The sequence below is a fragment of the Trachemys scripta genome, chromosome 16, assembly GCF_013100865.1.
Source record: "Trachemys scripta elegans isolate TJP31775 chromosome 16, CAS_Tse_1.0, whole genome shotgun sequence".
In the NCBI taxonomy this organism is placed as follows: domain Eukaryota; kingdom Metazoa; phylum Chordata; order Testudines; family Emydidae; genus Trachemys; species Trachemys scripta.
Genome location: NC_048313.1, coordinates 29,469,048 through 29,487,696, shown reverse-complemented (window position 1 = coordinate 29,487,696; position 18,649 = coordinate 29,469,048). Strand labels below are relative to the sequence as shown.

General features: G+C 60.3%; 2 protein-coding genes across 3 annotated transcripts; one reads left to right on the top strand and one right to left on the bottom strand.

The window, feature by feature from the left end:
- The first annotated feature begins 323 nt into the window (after positions 1-323).
- On the top strand, positions 324-10,280 carry RBM42 (RNA binding motif protein 42). Of its 2 annotated transcripts, none has more exons than XM_034792935.1 (11): positions 324-520; positions 1,210-1,363; positions 3,506-3,593; positions 3,682-3,756; positions 5,756-5,821; positions 6,306-6,469; positions 7,137-7,280; positions 8,307-8,513; positions 8,827-8,935; positions 9,274-9,468; positions 9,860-10,280. In XM_034792935.1, the coding sequence occupies exons 1-11, from the start codon at positions 384-386 to the stop codon at positions 9,970-9,972; spliced, it is 1,452 nt and encodes a 483-aa protein (XP_034648826.1). In that variant the 5' UTR covers positions 324-383; the 3' UTR covers positions 9,973-10,280. The 2 variants fall into 2 exon arrangements, with proteins under 2 accessions (XP_034648826.1, XP_034648824.1); XM_034792933.1 differs by having other exon boundaries at positions 328-520; positions 8,815-8,935.
- A 1,884-nt stretch (positions 10,281-12,164) lies between these two features.
- On the bottom strand, positions 12,165-18,270 carry LOC117889064 (retroviral integration site protein Fli-1 homolog). Its single transcript, XM_034792884.1, is given in 5 exon segments — positions 12,165-14,147; positions 14,643-14,736; positions 16,306-16,610; positions 17,209-17,357; positions 18,053-18,270. Coding segments are annotated over 5 exon segments (1,281 nt in total). The 3' UTR covers positions 12,165-13,632.
- Positions 18,271-18,649: the final 379 nt, after the last annotated feature.

Genomic DNA, 18,649 nt, shown 5'->3' with positions numbered 1-18,649 from the left:
CCAGGAAGGGGCGGGGCAGCAGCTTGGAACGGTCGGGGCTGGGCTCCGACAAATGGGGGGAAAGTCCCCGCCCCACTTCTGCGTAGGAGACTGAGAAGGCCCAGGAATCACGTGCTCCGCGCAAAGGCCAATGGGAGCTCCGTCCACTGGGACCCGCCCCAAGCCACGCCCCCTTCCTGCCTAGGAACGCGCCGGCCGCCCCAGCGTTCCCGCGCGCCCTTGTGGCACGTCATAAACGCGCGCCGGAAATGGCGCGGGGCTAAGCCCTCAGCGGCGCCTTTAGCGTCCCGCGCCGGAAGGTGCTTTACGTCATTGGCGTCCCGCCGGAAGCGGGTGTATCGGGCCGCAGCGCGCTGCGGCGGAGGCTGAGCCCGGACCCCGCCATGGCGGCTCCGCCCGCCCCGCCCCCCGCCGGGGGGACCCCAGCCCCAGGACCCGGCCCCGCGGGGGGCGCCGCGGCTGCGGGGGGGCCCAAGAGTGGGGAGGAGCGACTGAAAGAGATGGAGGCGGAGATGGCGCTGTGAGCGCGGGGGGAGGGGCCCGGGCCCTGGGGGGACCGGGGGGATTTGTGGGGAGACCAGGGTAAAGGGGCGAGGCCTGTGGGTGGGGAGACTTGCGGGAGGGGTTGCGGGGAGCTGGGCTGGGACAAAAGGCCGGGGGAGCCCGGGAAGGGGGTTTGGAATCGGGGGGTGGGTGACCGGGGGTGGCAGGAAGCGGACGGGGTATCTGGGAGGGTGACTGGGGGAGGGAGCAGGAGGGTTCAGCTGAGGAATTAGGGCTGGCGGTGGTGGGCCTGTGATGAGCCGAGCCCAGGACAGAGGGGTGGGAGACCTGGAGCAGAAAGGGGTTTTAGGTCAGTAAAGACTTGGGGGGGGGGGGTGTCCTGGAGGGAGATTGATGGGCAAAGGGATGGGAACTTTTTAGAGGGTTCAGGGAATGGGGAGCAACTGGAATCCTTGGGGTGTCTGAGGGTGACAGGGAGCCCTTGGGAGGGAACGGGGAGCTGGGTGGAAGAAGGCCTTGGGTGGGCAGATACCAGGGCAAAGCAGTGAAAGTCCCTGCATTGAATGAAGGGTGGGCCTTGTGGCAGAAGGGGGACCTGAGGAACTGGGACCTGTGGGGGGCCCTCCAGGCAACGGCATGGAAAACTCTGGATGGTGGCAGGGAGGCCTCAATGTGCTTCCATTTGTCATTCCTCGCTCTGTACAGGTTTGAGCAGGAGGTGCTGGGGGCCCCTGTCTCCCTGTCCTCCGGGGCCCCGGTGGTGGAGGCCGTCCCGGTAGCTCTGGCAGTGCCGGCCGTGTCCACGGTGCCCCCCGTCCCAGTGATCCGGCCTATCATCGCCACTAACACCTACCAGCAGGTGAGGCATCGGCTTATCCCTCACCATGGGGCATGAGCAGCGTGTGGGTGATGCTGGGTGCCACTGCAGTTCATTGGCCCAGAAACGCGGTGAGGGAATGTAGTTTGGTGGCAGCTGAGTGGTTAAAACCAGAGATGCCCTGGGCACGTACTGGCCACAGCCCGGACTTGGGCTCTCTGTGACTGCACTCCCCCGCCGTGCCCCCCCCTCCCCCCGCAATCAACACCCTGCCATCTCTGCTTTGTGTCCATCTGCCTGTCTCATTAGGGGATAGTGTTGGCACTCATCACTAGGGAGTGAGTTGTCCATCCCTCCCGGTTACTAGATGAAATATTCACAACCAAGGTACCTTTGCCCCCAGGTTAATAGATCAACATAGTGAGGTCCCTAATAGACCTCAGGGGTCTCCAGCTGCTCTCCCTTATTGGCTTTTAGGGAGCTGTACGTGGTTAGGATGCTTTTTGGGTGGTGGAGCAGATTATGGTGGAAATATCATTAAATGCAAAGCACCTCTCTCCACTGTGACAGTCCCTTATTTGTGTTGGGGTAGCTCCTGGGGCCCTAGTCATCTTAGGCTGGGAAGGGTTCCATTTTTGTTGTTAAACATTGATTTCACTGTGCACTTGCAAATGCTGAAAAAATATTTCCTTCCATGATGATTAAAATTTACATGCAACGTAAGCAAAATGGTGCTTCAAAACGTACTAGTTTGATTTAAGGATATTTACTTTGTATATTTTGACATGTGATGTTGGCAATTTATGTTTTAATGGTTATAAACTCTTAGAATCTCAACATCTGCTGTCATTAAATTATTGTCTGTCCTCCCCCAATAACATCCCGCAACAGTGAAAATTTAAATGGTTAGAAATTGGTGAAAAAAATCTTGGACATCAATATTAGCCTCTGAAATTATTTTAAAAAATTCTGCCAAGTGTCCTTATAGACCAGGGCTCCCTGCTTGGTGCTGTACAAACACACAGTGAAAAAGACATTCCTTCCCCTGGAGATTTTACAATGATGCCTTGTTTATGCCTGGAACTATTTAGGAATAGTTGATCCTAATTATCTTCATGTGGGAACACTCCTATCGGAATAAGGTCAGCCACATAGGGAGTTAATCAGGAATAGCTATTGCACTTTAAATTCACACCCTATCTCAGTGGTTTTCAACCTGTGGTCCGAAGACCCCTGGGGGGGGTCTACAGACTGTCTAAAATTTCCAAAGGGGTCTGTGCCACCAACATTTTTAGGGGATCACAAATGAAAAAAGGTTGAAAACCACTGCCCTCCCTTATTCTAGGCTTGTCTACACTGAGAAGTTAATTCAGATTAAGGGTGTTTTGTTCCTGTTTAGCTTAACCCAAACAAACCATTGGAACAAACTCTCACCAGGACAGTGGCAGATTGTACATCTCTTGATGTCTCCAAAGCCAGACTGGATGCCTTATTGGAGGAAGCTTTAGTCAAACCCACGTGATTGGGCTCAGTACAGTGGGAGCTGGCTGAAATTTTCTGGCCTGTGTTATACAGGAGGTCAGACTTGATGATCTAATGCTCCCTTCTGGCCTTGGAATCTATGAAAACTGCTCTGCATGAAAAGCAGTTACCATGTCCTTTCCCTGGCTGGCTGTGGTCTAAATCCCAGGTTGGCAGGGACGTGGTGGGTCACAGACGGAATGTAGCTGGGACCCCGTTCCCTAATGGGCTGTTCCCGGAGTGGGTCTCTGGCTCTCCATTTGCTCTCATTTCTGTGCGGTGTCGTCCGTCTCCCCTGCCTGTCTGTGCTGATGGGTGTGGTGGTGTTAGAGGCCAGTGGTGTGACTGAGCTAAAACTAAATTAACCCTCCACTCCTATGCCAGGCTTGTGGGTCTCACTGCCTCAGCTGCCCTGTCAAATCTCACTGCTCGGCCTCTTTCCTGGTCCTGCTGTGCCCTTTAACTAGCTGGTCCTTTCTGCAGCTGCGCAGATGTTTCCTGGGGTGGTGGGGGCTCTGTTACCTGAGGCCTGTTTGCCTCTGGACAGATGTTTCAGGGCAGGGGGTGTGAGGAGGGGTGATATTCCTTCTGCACTGGCCCATGAGCCTCTCCCCCGGGGTATTATAGAGGTCTGCATTGATTCATCTTTCCATTCTGCTCCAGGTCCAGCAGAGCTTAGAAGCCCGAGCGGCTGCCGCAGCCACCGTCGTGGCCCCCATCGTGGCACCCCCGGTACCGTTCGTGGGACCAGGTACATAGCGTGTCTCGGTGGCCTAGTGTCTGACTGCACGTGGCGTGTCTGAGATTCCAAAGCAATGTGTCTGTTCTTTCTCTTTGAGTGAACTTCAGCGCTGGCGAGAGGTGCCGGATCGACAGCCCCGAGAACCGAAGCCCCCTCTTCATCCGCAGGGCAGGTACAGCGACAGGACAAGAGTCGTCCCGTTTCCCCCCCCCCCCACATACCTCACCACCTGGAGGGGGGGCTCGGCCAGCCCGTGGCTCCTCTGCCACGGCTGCCGAAGTGCTATTTGTGCCAGCTGAGTGTTGGGTTGGTTTGTTTGCAGGCATCGATATAGCTAGGAACTGACAGGAGACCCAGTAACTCCATTTCATACATGGGGCTACTGAACAAGCATCTTCTGGGGAGCAGCTTTATCATATATAGCAATAAGCCCATCTAACCCGATATCCTGCCGCCCTGGATCAGAACCGTGGCCCCGTCTAATGTGGCATCCTCCCTGCTGTCTAGATCAAACCAGCAGGTCCTTCTAGTGAGGTATCCCGTCTACCCGGTCTCTTGACAAGTGGCTTACACCAGTTGCTTTAGAGCAGGGGTAGGCCACCTATGGCACGCGTGCCGAAGGCAGCACGCAAGCTGATTTTCAGCGGCACTCGCACTGTCCGGGTCGTGGCCACCAAGCCGGGGGGCTCTGCATTTTAATTTAATTTTAAATGAAGCTTCTTAAAACATTTTAAAAACCTTATTTAATTTACATACAACAATAGTTGAGTTATATATTATAGACTTATAGAAAGAGACCTTCTAAAATCGTTAAAATTTATTACTGGCACACGAAATCTTAAATTAGCGTGAATAAATGAAGACTCGGCACACCTCTTCTGAAAGGTTGCCGACCCCTGCTTTAGAGGCTGGTGCAAGGTGCACCCCCTAGTGGACAGTTATGGAATAATCTCTCAGGCAAAGTTTCTTCCTAACTCTAAAGAAGCCTAACATGCTTTATAAATGCTGTACACCACCCCAGAGGCAGCTGCATCTTAGCTCTGCACTATATAGGATCCCAAAGCCCTTTAGTGGCTGCATATACAGTAATCATTCACTCAGTGGTGAGATGCAGCTGCCTGTATAAACTGCTGTGCCCCACCCTAGAGGCAGCTGCATCTCATCACTGAGGGAATGATTATTGTATATGCAGCCACTAAAGGGCTTCGGGATCCTTCAGCTGCAAAGGTGTAGAGAAGATGTCGTATTTGTTCTGTCGTATTTCTGTTATCTGCTGATATCACAAGACGGGGTGAGAATGAGTCCAGTTGAGCCAGGAGTCGGCTGTGACTCAGTTTGCCTCATGTTGAAACGTGTGTGGATACCTGCTCTCCGGTCATGCTTGGGGGAGACGACTCCGGCTCCCATCTTCCTTCACCCCAGATGCCTGATGTAACTCATGTGATCGCTGTACAGAATCGGGATGGGTGTGGGCGGATATTAACAAGGCCCCTCCTCCAAAGGCAGCTGTCTAATCAGCCAGGATGCAATTTCCTCAGCGTAACGTGATTCCTGTGCATTGCTGCTCTACAGCCTGGCATCCAGAGGGGATTTTCCCCTAATGATCAATCCCAGAGCTAGAACGCGTGGTGTGTTTGTAATACAGTAGCACCCCCAGCTGAGTTGTGCCGGGCACTGCCCAGACACAGCGAGAGACAGTCCCGACCCCAGCTGAGATCGGGGTCCTATTGTGCCAGGCACTGCCCAGACACAGCCAGAGACAGACCCTGCCCCAGCTGAGATCAGGGCCCTATCATGCCAGGCGCTGCCCAGACGCACAGCGAGAGACAGGCCCTGCCCCAGCTGAGATCAGGGCCCTGTCATGCCAGGCGCTGCCCAGACACGCAGCGAGAGACAGGCCCTGCCCCAGCTGAGATCAGGGTCCTGTCATGCCAGGCACTGCCCAGACACAGTGAGGGACAGTCCCTGCCCTGAAAAGCTCTTGATATAATTAGACAAGGCAAAGGAAGGACCATTCTGGTTTTTCAGGTGAGGAAACTGAGACACTGAGAGTCAAAGTAATTTGTCCACAGTCATGCAGGGCGCGTGCGGCAGTGCTGGGAATTGAACCCAGCATTTGCAAGACCCAGCCTGGCGTCTTAACGTAAAATTGTCCTTCTCGCCCTCTGCAGTTGTCCCTCCACAGAGGCCTCCGATCCTTCGACCAGCCTTTGTGCCTCATGTCCTGCAGAGATCTGGTAAGCTTCCCCCCACCAGCCCCATCTTTACCCTAGTCTGACATGCCTGTATCCTCCCAGTGCTCTCCCTTTCAATCAGGAGACACAGAGTCTAAAATCGTATTTCAATAAAAATTCCCTCCCAAGTTTTCCTGATAAGTGAGGTTCTATAAATCCTGAGGTTGGCAGTTTTTGCTCTATTCTTTGCCAAGGAACAGGGGAGACCAGTTTCACTTCCTGGATTCTCCCCCGCTCAGGGGAAATGCTGAAACCCAAGCAGGAGGGGGAAGCCTGTTTTCTTGGTGACTTTTGCTGTTTGCTTGCTCCTTTCTTTGCACTTCCTAAAGCCTGAGGGTGGGGTGGTCGGTTTCACTTCCTGTTGGGTAAGTTTCACTTCCTGGACTTCCCTCTGTCCTTGAATCAGGGGCTAGTCCCAGAATTGAAGCCATGGGGGAAATCCTATTGTCATAGAAATGGAAAACCTGTTTATCTGTCTTTCTCTTAGCTGGTGCTCCCAGGCCCCTGGCGATGCGTCCACCTCACCACCCAGCCATGGTGGGGCCCCCCATGCCCGGTCCCCAGGGCCCACAGATGATGATGGGGCCCCCCATGCAGAGGCCTCCTGGCCCGCTCATGGGGCCCATAGGGCCGATGAGAACTGGCCCACCGGTGAGTGAGTTTCCTTCAGCAGTGGGGTGTGAGGGAGGGACAGGAGCCAATGGGGAGTGGCGGTTGGCTCTCACCTGCCAGGGTGGAGGGCGTCTGTGGCTGTACTGTGGGATCAGATCTGGAGCAAAGCTGGGTTGAGGCTGGTCAGCACTTGGAGGAGAGGCAAACGGGAACGATAGGTGCTACAGGAAGCTGTGTGTGTGGCAGGGGCTCTCCTTTAGCAGTCGGTGCTGGTCACAGCGTGGCACTAGGGGGCGCTGTGCTGCAGGAAGCCAGGTGAGGGCATTCCTCCCAGGCACTCAGGGCTGGCCACAGTACGCCACTAGGGGGCACTGTGCTATAGGGAGTGGGGTGGAGGTGCTCTCCCCTGGCAGTCAAGGCTGTCCCCAGTGTGGCACTAGGGGGCGCTGTGCTGCAGGGAGCATGGTGGAGGGATCAGTAGAGGGGGCGCTCTCCCCTCACAGTCAGTGCTGGCTGACCCTGTTACAGGACACTGCATTTGTTGTGTGGCTGTTCACCAGCTGCTATGTCTCCCAGAGGCAGCTGCATTTCAGCACTGGGGGTGTCTCCAGCTTCGGGGTGGGGGTGGGGAGGCTGGACAGAGACCGGCCGGGGAGCCATTGTCTGCATTAGCCCCTTTAATGCCCCCGCTGTTGTTGCTGTCTAGGTGGGACCCGGGGTCCCCATTGGCCCGATCACTCCTCTGATGTCGGTTCCCCGCCCCCCCGTCGTGGCAGCTCCGAAGATAAACCCCATGGTGATCCAGGCAGCCCCCACGGTGTACTCCGCGCCGCCGGTGAAAAAGCAGGAGGTATGTGGGGGGGCAGGGGCAGAGCTCTCTGCCACTCAACCTCCATTGGTGCTTGAAAGGAAGGCATTAAATCCCCCCCCACCCCAAACACACCTCGGGGGGTCTTCCTTCCTTCCCCCACTTTGTGGCTCTGCTCCTGCCCTGAAACATGAGGGTCAAGAGCTCTGATCCTTGGCAGTCTTGTATGGGGTTGTTAAATGTCGAATGCCACTTTAAAACATACCAAGCTGCTTGCCGCAATGTCCCTGTGGCTGGGAGACGTCCTGGAAGGGCTCTGATGCTGGCCAGGTTGGGAGCGAATGCGGGGAGTTGGGTGTGGCTGGTGCCTGCCCCACCGCTGCAGTAGGGATGGAGGGGTCTTGCGGGATGGACTTTAATGTCCCCCAGGATTCTACAAAAACAACAAAGAGTCTGGTGGCACCTTAAAGACTAACAGATTTATTTGGGCATAAGCTTTCGTGAGTAAAAACCTCACTTCTTCGGATGCATCCGAAGAAGTGAGGTTTTTACTCACGAAAGCTTATGCCCAAATAAATCTGTTAGTCTTTAAGGTGCCACCAGACTCTTTGTTGTTTTTGTAGATACAGACTAACACGGCTACCCCCTGATACTTGACCCCAGGATTCTATCCTTATAGTACCCTTTGGATTTCACCCACTGCATTGATGTTTGGAGGATTAGTGTGGGGGACACGGAGAACTCCCAGTACGTGTCCCAGTGGCAGGGAGTTCCGCAGGTTAACACCAGTGACTTTGTGTTAACCCCATTAACTGCCCCAGTGGCAGGAAGTCCCATGGGTTAGCTCCGGTGTCCTGTTGGTTAATTCCTTTATAATACCCTGTCCTGCCTGGATATTCAGTTAACTCAGGGCTTCAGGCTGACCTCCCATGGGATTCATGGGGCAGGGAGTCTCATGGGCTAACACACAGCCCCTCCCCTTGGGCTGGATTAATGAGGTGGGGAGTTCCCCAGGCTAATCCCTCTGCAGTCGCATGGCCCCTGGTGCTAGTCTCCTTGTGCCTGCAGGAGGAGCTGCGGGAGCAGCCCCCACCAGTCGTGGTGGAGGAGAAGGAGCCAGGGGGGGTGGAGGAGGCTGTGATCGGCCCCAGCATGCCTGAGGTGGAGCCTGTGATGCCAGAGGCCAGGGTGCTGCCTGCGCTGCGTGGGCCTGAACTGGGGCCCATACGGGGGCGGAGGCCCCGGGGCCCCGAACCCGGATTTGCACCAATGGAGGTAAGGGGACGTCTTTTTCTGGCCGGAGGGGATCGGGGGAGGGGTATATGCAGGAGTGGGGGGACAACAGGAGGGCTGGGGTGGGGGATGTCATGGGGTGGTTGTGGGGGGACACCAAGGAGGAGGGAATCTGGGCTGTAGTGGGGAGAACCATGGGTGGGGTCTCTCCAGGTTACGCCAGAGGTGCCAGTGAGTAAGGAGAGTCGTGTGCCAAGGTGGGGGGCTGGAGGGAATGGAGAGCACGGGGATGGCTGCTCCAGGTTCTGCCCTGAGGGATGTTGCTGACCCTTGGCCTCCCCAGCCCATGGTCGAGCCCGTGGTCGAGGACAAGAAGAAAACGAGGCAGGAAAAGCTGAAGCGCTGCATCCGCACGGCGGCTGGGAGCTGCTGGGAGGACTCCAGCCTGCTGGAGTGGGACTCGGGTGAGTGGGGGGCAGGGTCCTGATCAGCGGGAGGGGGAGGGAATCCCAGGTGGCTGGGATAGGGAGGGGAGGGATTGAACCGGAGCGGGGTGCAGGCGAAGCCCAGGATTTTATTGGAGTTAATTTGTGGGACTCCCTGCTGCAGGGGGATGATGTTGAGGGTTGACCTCTGGGACTCCCTGCCCCTGGATATTGCTGGGGGTTGACCTGGCAGGCTCATTCCATGCAGCAGATGCTGAGCTCTGTGGCAGAGGATTGCCATGATCACAGGCAGGGGTCAGGCGGTTCCTGTGGCCCTGCCCCACTCTCACCTGCCCCCCCCACCCCTCCCATCCCAGATGACTTCCGGATTTTCTGCGGGGACCTGGGCAACGAGGTGAACGACGACATCCTGGCCCGGGCCTTCAGCCGCTACCCGTCCTTCCTCAAGGCCAAGGTGATCCGGGACAAGCGCACCGGCAAGACCAAGGGCTACGGGTTCGTCAGCTTCAAGGACCCCAATGACTACGTCCGCGCTATGCGCGAGATGAACGGTGAGGGGTTAGGCTGTTGCACCACTGACGGGCGGGGGGGCAGGTTACCCCGTCGTGCTCCAATTGGCTTGGCTGCCCTTTGACCCTGCTGCCGCCGCCAGCGTGCATCTTGGGGGGAGGGGAGGGAGTGGGCTGAGGTGGCCCGAAGGTGGCTTGTGGGGGCAGGGCCTGGCGGGTGGGCGATGCAAGCTATGGGGCAGCTCAGCCCCACATAGAGCCCTGGGGATTGGCCTGGGGGCAGCACCCAGCCTGGCAAGGGGAGGGACCTGAGGGTGTGTGAAGAACCCCTCTGCGGAGCAAGGTGCAGCCAGATGTGTCCCCTCCCCCCTGTTCTGGGAGCACCTACTGACCCCCTGCCCCCATCTGTGCCCCCATCTGTGCCCCCCGGCAGGTAAATACGTGGGCAGCCGCCCCATCAAGCTGCGTAAGAGCATGTGGAAGGATCGCAACATCGATGTGGTGCGCAAGAAGCAGAAAGAGAAGAAGAAACTTGGACTGAGATAGCCGGGGGGGGGGGGGCCTGCCCCCTACCAGCCCAGGCCCCCCCAGCCGAGGGGCCCCAGCCGACGCCAGGCAGACTCGGTCCCCGCCTGCCCCGGGGCTATGATGCTGGGTGGCCAGCCACCGCGCCCCCCTTCTGTCTGTCTTGTATGATAGCTCTTGGCCTAGGGCAGCTTCCTCTATGGACTCTCCAGTGCCCCCTCGGGTGCTGCCGGGGGTAGCGGTGCCCATGGGGGGCAGGCATGTGTGTAACGCTCCCCACAGGGCCGGGGGCTCTACCCTAATAAATGTTCATTTTTCTTTTGTATTTACAAGCCCAAGGGTGGGGGTTTCCTCACTGTTTCTCCCTGGGGCGTGCTCCCCAGGCCTGTACCGCCTCCTGCTACAGGGGTGGTGCTCAGGGCTGGGGGTGGGGCTAGAACCTCATTCTTTTCCCTCCAACCCAGGGCAGGGGTGGTGCTCTGGCTGGGGGGCAGAGGGAGAGGGGGTTACTGCTAGCACTGCGGGCACCAAGCTGTTCCCCCACAGATCTGAATAATTCTGGTCCATGCCCATCAATCCCACCCTGCAGCCCCCTGCTAGCCCAGCTCTGGGCTCTCCCTGCCCCAAGCTCTGCCCGTGCCCCCTAAGCCTGACCCGCAGCCCCTGCTAACCCAGCTCTGCCAGTGCCCCTCAATCCTGACCCACCAATGGAGGCCTGGCTGAGCGCTGGATCTCAGGCAGCCCAGGTATGTGTAATCCAGGGGTGGGCAAACTACAGCTAGTGGGCCGTGTCTGGCCTCTCAGACTTTAATCCAGACCTCGAGCTTCCATCGCAGACCAGGGTTGGCGGCTTGTCCTACTCTATGCAGCTCCCGGCAGCCAGCGGCATGTCCCCCCTCTGGCTCCTCTGCGTAGGGGCAGCCAGGGGGTTCTGCATTGGCTCTGCCGTTCCTATTGACCGGGAACCGCAGCCACTGGACGGGGCAGTGTGCAAAGCCCCCTGGCCGGCGCCCTCTCCCATACTTCCAACCCCTCTGCTCCACCCCAGCCTGTACCCCCTCCCACACCACAACCCTCTGCCTCAGCCCGAATCCCTCTGTTCTTCCCACACTACTAGGGTTGCCGTATTTTGAGTGTCCAAAAAGAGGACACTCCACGGGGCCCAGCCCCGCCCATGCCCCAACTCCGCCACCTCCCCTGCTTAATATTTGCGGGAAGCCTGAAGCAGGTAAGGGGGGAGGAGGCGTGGCCCAGTCTGCCCGCCCCCCCCCCCCCCCCCCGGGCGTCTCTAGCCTGGGTCGGCTCGGGCCCTGAGGTGCTGGCCCCGGGCCAGCCCCCGGCCGAGCACCCCCAGCCCGCCCGGCCCCGGACCCCGGCTCAGCACCACCGGCCCAGCACTGCCGGCCCCCCATGTCCCGATTTTCCCGGACATGTCTGGCTTTTTGGGATTTCCCCCTGGACGGGGATTTGTAGCCCAAAAAGCCGGACATGTCCGGGAAAATCCGGACGTATGGTAACCCTACACACTACCAACCCCTCAGCCCTAGTTTGGAGCCCCCTCCTGCGACCTGAACCCCTCATTTCTGGCCCCACCCTGGAAGCTGAACCCCCAGCCCAAATCCCTCATCCCTCCCCCCACCCATCTCAATCTCAACCTCCAGCCCCGAGCCCTCTCCTACACCCTGAACTCTTTTCTGGCCCCACCCCAGTGCCCACACCCCCTCTGCACCCCAACCCCCAATTTCATGAGCATTCATGGCCTGCCATACACTTTCTGTACCCAGATATGGCCCTCAGGCGGAAAGGTTTGCCTATCCCCAGTGTAACCCCTCGGGCAGGGAGCTCCGCAGTGTGTCCACCAGGGGGCAGTAGCTCTGTGCAGCTGGAAGGTAGGTGCAGATTGGCGTTGTGGTGGCAGGCTGTAGCGCCACCTGCTGGCGGATGCTGGCTGGGTGCCCCTGTACATGGGAGCTTGTCTGTGTTCTTCCCTGGAGCCAATCTCAGCCCCCCTCCCTTGCTCTAACAACTCGACCCCCTCCACTGCCAGCCCCCCTCCCCATCCTTTGCTAGGCCTCCCCAGCCCCTTCCCCACTGCTAGTCCCTTTCCCTACCCCCTTTAGGCCTCCCCAGCCAATCTCTCCAATATCCCAGGGCCTCACCCCCCTGCCAGCCCCCTCCCCGAATCACCCTGCAGGCACAAACAATGGCACACGTAACAACACAACCTTTAATACATGGGGTGAGGGAGGAGGCATATTACAGTCGCTGTCAGCCCCATGGAGCTGGGGGGTGGGGTGTCACGGATACAATCCCCCACAGAGCAGCGGCGCTACAGCGTATCCGCACACCGTTTCCCCAGGGTGGGGGGCTGCTACCATGGGTCCTGCCTACAGGGGGGAGGTTGGGATGAGGGGATGAATGGGGCAGGCACCTGGCTGGGATTCCTGATCCAGCCCTGTATATCCAGAGGCAATAGCCGGTTTCCACCCCTCCATAGGCACCCCCCACACAACAGGTGCCCCCTAGTGTCTAGAGGTAACAGCTAGCGCCAGTTACAACAGGCATCCACACTCAATGGGCTCTCCCTGCTGTGACCAAAGACAACAACCAGCCTCCACTCCTGACAGATGTCCACGCTCGACAGCCAGTCGCTTCACCCAAAAGGTGTTCTCAGCCAGCCAGCCCCACCCCCCAACAGGCGTCCCACAGTGTTTAACGAGCACCTGTTGTGGGAGCCACGCTGGGAGAGGAGGCACCTGCTCAAGGCAGGACTGGGGGCGGGGGATGTTCTGCCTGCTGGGAGGGACAACTGCAGGTTAATCCCTCATTTAAAAAACCCTGCACCCTACGGGCTGTCCCCCAGGGCCCTGCCCAGTCCAGAGCAGGAGGAGTCCAGCCACTGTGGGGAGCCCCTGGCCCCCCAAAACCCTCAGGTGTCGGGGGCACCCCACTATCGGGGAAGGGAAGGGGGAGGTCTTTCCAGGCACTGGTTGGGCGGGAGGCTGCAACAGGGCTGGGGACAGGCAGCAGAAGGATCCCACGTGGCTATCCATGTTTGGGGGGACCCCACCTGTGGCTAGTAGGCATTTAGGGAGCCCCCATGCGCCATGGCACCCCCTTCCTCCCCGTAGCTAGTAGACAGAGTTCAGGTGGCCGCTGGCAGGCTGGAGTACCCTTGTGGCTAGCAGAAGGAGTTTAGGTGGCCGCCGGCAGGCCAAGCACCCCCCATGGCTAGTAGAAGGAGTTCAGGTGGCCGCCAGGAGGCCGGGCACCCCCTGTGGCTAGCAGGAGGAGTTCAGGTGGCCAGCAGCAGGCCAAGCACCCCCCGTGGCTAGCAGAAGGAGTTCAGGTGGCCAGCAGCGGGCCAGGCGCCCCCCATGGCTAGTAGAAGGAGTTCAGGTGGCCAGCGGCGGGCCAAGCATCCCCCATGGCTAGTAGAAGGAGTTCAGGTGGCCGCCAGCAGGTCGGGCACCCTCAGTGGCTAGTAGAAGGAGTTCAGGTGGCCAGCGGTGGGCCGGGCGCCCCCCGTGGCTAGTAGAAGGAGTTCAGGTGGCCGGCGGTGGGCCGGGCGCCCCCTGTGGCTAGTAGAAGGAGTTCAGGTGGCCGGCGGCAGGCCGGGCGCCCCCTGTGGCTAGTAGAAGGAGTTCAGGTGGCCGGCGGCAGGCTGGGCGCCCCCCGTGGCTAGTAGAAGGAGTTCAGGTGGCCGGCGGTGGGCCGGGGCACGGGCGAGCTCTGGTAGAGGTTCCCGGAGCCGGCATTCCAGTAGGGTGAGGGGGCCCCGAAGAAGCCGGCGGAGGAGACGGGCAGCTGGGCGGCGTGGCTGAGGCCGAAGCCCACCTTCTGCTGGTGGTAGGAGGGCAGGTAGGACATGTCGGCCGGGTGGTACTTGTAGAGGGGCCCCTCGCCCGGGTGGTTCTGCTGGGCCTGGCTGATGCCCTGGAAGTCGAACTTGTAGGCGTAACGTTTACCGTGCACCTTGGTCATGATGCTCTTGTCGTAGTAGTAGCGCAGGGCCCGGCTCAGCTTGTCGTAGTTCATGTTGGGCTTGCTCTTGCGCTCGCCCCAGCGCCGCGCCACCTCGTCCGGGTCCGTCATCTTGAACTCCCCGTTGGTGCCCTCCCACGTGATGCACCCGGCGTTGCTGCTGTCCGACAGCAGCTCCAGCAGGAACTGCCACAGTTGGATCTGGCCACTGCCTGCCGGGGGGGGAGACGGGTTTGTTACCGACGGGGCTCGGCTTTGCACCCTGGTTTGTTATTGTAGGGTCTTTTCTGGCTGGTTATTGTAGGGTCTGCTGGGTGCACTGGTTTGTTAATGGAGGAGCTCTGCTTTGCCCCAAGAAGGAGGGCCCTGGTTTGTTATTGTAGGGGGTCAAACCCTGGGCAATGGTTTGTTACTGTAGGCCCTACTGTGTGCACTGGCTTGTTATATGAGAGTCTTTCCTGGTTTGTTATTGTAGGGTCTCTAACCCCCTAGATCCCACTCCCCTCCCAGAGCCAGGGACAGAACGTAGGAGTCCTAACTCCCACCCCCTCCCAACCCCCGACCCCCGCTGCTCTAACCCCCTAGCTCCCACTCCCCTGCCAGAGCCAGGGATAGAACCCAGGAGTCCTGGCTCCCAGCCCTCCACGTCTCTAGCCATTACCTAGAACCTCACCCCATCCCAAGCTGTAATAGGTGCCCAGACCCACCTGGGTTTGCCAAGCGGCTGCTGGTGGGTCCCAGGACCTGGTATGGATCTGGGGGGTGAAAAGGGAGTCGGGGGGGGTTAGTTTTGGGGGGCGTCTGAGACACCCCCCTTGCTCCCCGCTGGGACCCATTCCACCCCAATCCCCACCATGGAACCCAGGAGTCCTGACTCCCAGCCCCTCATCTAACCCTCTGACCCCCCAGTTCCCCTTGACCATTATTCCCAAATGGGCTTCACACCGAATCCTCAGTTGCTCCCAATCCAATCTGACCCCCCTAGGGCCCAACCCAAAACTCTCCATGAGCTGGAGATCTACGCACCCCTAAACCTCGCCCTGTTTGGGGGCTGACATACCCCTCAAAATGAATTCAATGCCCCTCTCCATGGCTTTGTGGCACTCCCTGGCCTAGTGGTGTGGGGCAGGGGGCCATCCATGGGGCAGAGAGGGGCCTAGCTACTGGGGCGATCTCCCCCCACTCCCCAAGCAGGGGCACCCACCTGTTACAATCCGTGGGGAGTCACTCGTCCGATTCACCCCCTGGATCTGGGGGGGGGGACCCTGGAGGGTGGGGGGAGAAATGTGGGGGGAGAGCGTTAAGGGAGGGGAAGGAGCCCCGGGATTCAGCCCCCACGCGGAGCCACACCCCGGGTTGGATTCAGGGGTTGTTAGCCAGCCATGGGGCAGTGCCCCTCAGGGATACGCGGGCGGGGGGACATGATGGTACCTTTGGGGCCTCCGCTGAGGGAGCCGCTCCAGCTGCTTCGCCTGATTTCCTCATAGGGGGACTCTGCAGGCCAATAGCGGGGGGGCGAGGGGGGGAGGGGAGAAGGAAAACAGCCCATTAGTAGTGGGGAAGGGGGGAACCGCTGCTGGAGGGAAAAAGCCCTGCTCTGTGTCTGGTCCCAGCCCCCCTCCTTTCTAACCACTAGACCTCACTCCCTGCCCAGAGCTGGAAGAGAAGCCAGGAGTCCAGGCTCCCAGCCCCCTCCCCTTTCTCACTGCTAGACCTCACTCCTCTCCAACAACTGGGGAGCAAACCCAGCAGTCCTGGCTCCCAGCCCCCCCCAACCACTAGTTCCCATTCCCGCCCCCCAAAGCTGGGATAGAACCCAGGAGTCCCCACCCTCCTAACCACTAGTCCCCATTCCCCACCCAGAACACCCAGAACTGGGATAGAACCCAGGAGTCCTGACTCCCAGCCCATGGGGGAGGGGCAGGGCTGGGGTTCACAGACTCACCTGTTTTCACTTGCACGCGTGGTGGGGGTGCGGGGGGCTGGGGGGTCACAGCCGGGGCAGCCGGGTAGGTGAAGGTCGGGCTGCCTGTGGGGGTAGACAGGAGAGCACTGGTCAGAGCTGAGTGAGGCAGAGGGGCCCACAGATGGGCGGGGCTCCTGCACTAGGAGGTGTGGTTTATGGTGACGGGCGGGGCTCCCCAGTTTGGGGGTGAGGCTCCCATGTCTGGGAGCCTAGGTCCTGTGTCTGAGGATAGGGCTCCCAGCCAGGTATGGACATCCTGGTGCTAGGGGGCTCCCTGTCTGTGCGGAGGCAGGCCTCCCTATCTGTTGGCGGGGCTCCCTGTCAGTGGGTGGGTTCCTTGTTGGTGGAAAGGCGGGGCACCCTGACAGTGGGCGGGGCTCCCTGTTGGTGGGAAGGCGGGGCACCCTGTTGGTGGGCGGGGCTCCCTGTCAGTGGGGGGGTTCCTTGTTGGTGGAAAGGCGGGGCACCCTGTTGGTGGGCGGGGCTCCGTGGGGTATGGCCGTACTCTGCCGCAGGTAGGCCAGGTGAGACAGCAGCACGTCGGCGTTGTAGGGCGAGGTAAGGCGCAGGAAATCCTCCTTGCCCATCTTGCACAGCTCCTTGCCATCCACGTGCTGGAACAGGCCCACGTCCACCTCCTCCAGCCCGTACTCCTTCACCGCCCAGTCCAGCCACTGGCGCACGTGGTCCTGGGTCCACACGCCAGGGTCTGCAGGAGACAGACAGACATGCGGATTCTAGCTGGCCCAGACGCCTGCATTCCCAGAGTACAGCTACCCATAGAGGGGGAGTCCCGCCGGCCCGAACTCCTGGGATCCTGAGAGCTCTACCCACCCAAAGCATGGCACTTACGTGCACAGGGGAGTCCAGCTGGCCCGGACACCTGAGTCCCTGAGCCACGACCACCCAGCCGCAGCTTTGCTGGGGAGGGGGAAAGAATCCAGCCAGCCCGAATGCCTGGGTCCCTGGGGTACAGTTGCCCTCCCAGACCACAGCACACACACACAGGAGCGAGGAGAGTCCGGCCAGCCCGGACACCTAGGTTCCAGAGGAACAGCAACCCACTCTGAGCCTCGCTGGCCCTGGACGCCTGGGTTCTTGGGCTGCAGCTACCCGCCCAGAAATGCGCCATGGTGAGGAGCCAGCCGGCCCGGACATTTGGGTTCCTGGGAGCCATTTACCAACCCTGCCCCAAACTAGGAAATAAGAGACCCCTGGCTCTGGGCCCCGGGGCAGGGGAGGGGGCAGAGGCTGCGCTACAGCGAAGGGCCATTGGGGGGTACGCGGAGCAGGGAGGGCGCACTCACCTGCTGGGACGATAACCCTCTTCTCCTCGCTGGGGGGGTTGGCTGGGGGGCTGCTCCGCTGGTCGCTGTAGCTGGCTGAGTAGGGGATGGGGTGTGGGTCGCTCCCGGATTTGCTGCGTCTGGATACACTGCAGTCCACGGGGGACTGTCTACAGGGCGACAGCAGGGAGTGAGGACTGGATCTGATCACAAGAGGACTGAGTTTGGCTGGTCTCAGACCCGCTGTGTAGGGGGAGAAGGGCTGGGCTAGCAGGGGGCTGCGGGTTAGGAGTGAGGGGCACCGGCAGGGTGGGGGGAGCCCGGGGCTGGGCTAGCAGGGGCTGCGGGTCGGGAGTGAGGGGCACCGGCAGGGTGGGGGGAGACCAGGGCTGGGCTAGCAGGGGCTGTGGGTTAGGAGTGAGGGGCACCGGCAGGGTGGGGGAAGCCCGGGGCTGGGCTAGCAGGGGCTGCGGGTTAGGAGTGAGGGGCACCGGCAGGGTGGGGGAAGCCCGGGGCTGGGCTAGCAGGGGCTGAGGGTCGGGAGTGAGGGGCACCGGCAGGGCTGTGTGTTGGCCTGTCCTACCCCGCCCGTGGCGCTGACCGAGGTTTCCTGGGGATGGGACGAGGGAAGTGAGTCGTTTCCTGCGGGCGCCGGTGCAGCCCAGCTCTACTGAGCCGGGAGCTGTGGGCTCGGGGGTGGGGCTGGGCCGGGTCCTTCTGCTGGGCCACAGGCGCAAGAACCTCCCCCTCCGCAGCCTGGCTCCATGGGCCAGTTCCCACAGCCCCAGTGGCAGGGAGTCCCGCAGGTTAACCCCACTAATACCAAGTGGCAGGGAGTCCCGCAGGTTAACCCCAGCCGCCTGACCTGGAGCAGTTGACATTCTCATTCTCCCTCTTCACAGTGTGCCCCCTGCTGGTCTGACTGGACCAGTCCGGCTCCCCCAGCGCCGGCCTCTCCTTGCCGTTGTACTCCTCGGCAGGGGGCACCTCTGTCTTCATGAGGTGGGGAGGGCCGTAGGAGGGGTCGAATATGGACTGGTCCTCGCTCACCACGGAAAGTGCCTCCTGCAGGGGGGGACACATGGCGGGGTTAGAGTGCCCCACGCCCCTCCCTGCAGCACGGCGCCCCCTGCTGAGCCCCACGCCACTCCCTGCTGCACAGTGCCCCCTACTAAACCCACCCCACGCCACTCCCTGCAGCCCAGCGCCCCCTGCTGAGCCCTTCACGCCACCCCACTCCTTGCAGCACGGCGCCCCCTGCTGAGCCCCACCCCACTCCCTGCAGCACAGCGCCCCCTACTGAACCCACCCCACGCCACTCCCTGCAGCACGGCGCCCCCTGCTGAGCCTCACGCCACCCCGCTCCCTGCAGCACGGCGCCCCCTGCTGAGCCCCACGCCACCCCACTCCTTGCAGCACGGCGCCCCCTGCTTACCCTCTGCCCCACTCCCTGCATCACGGC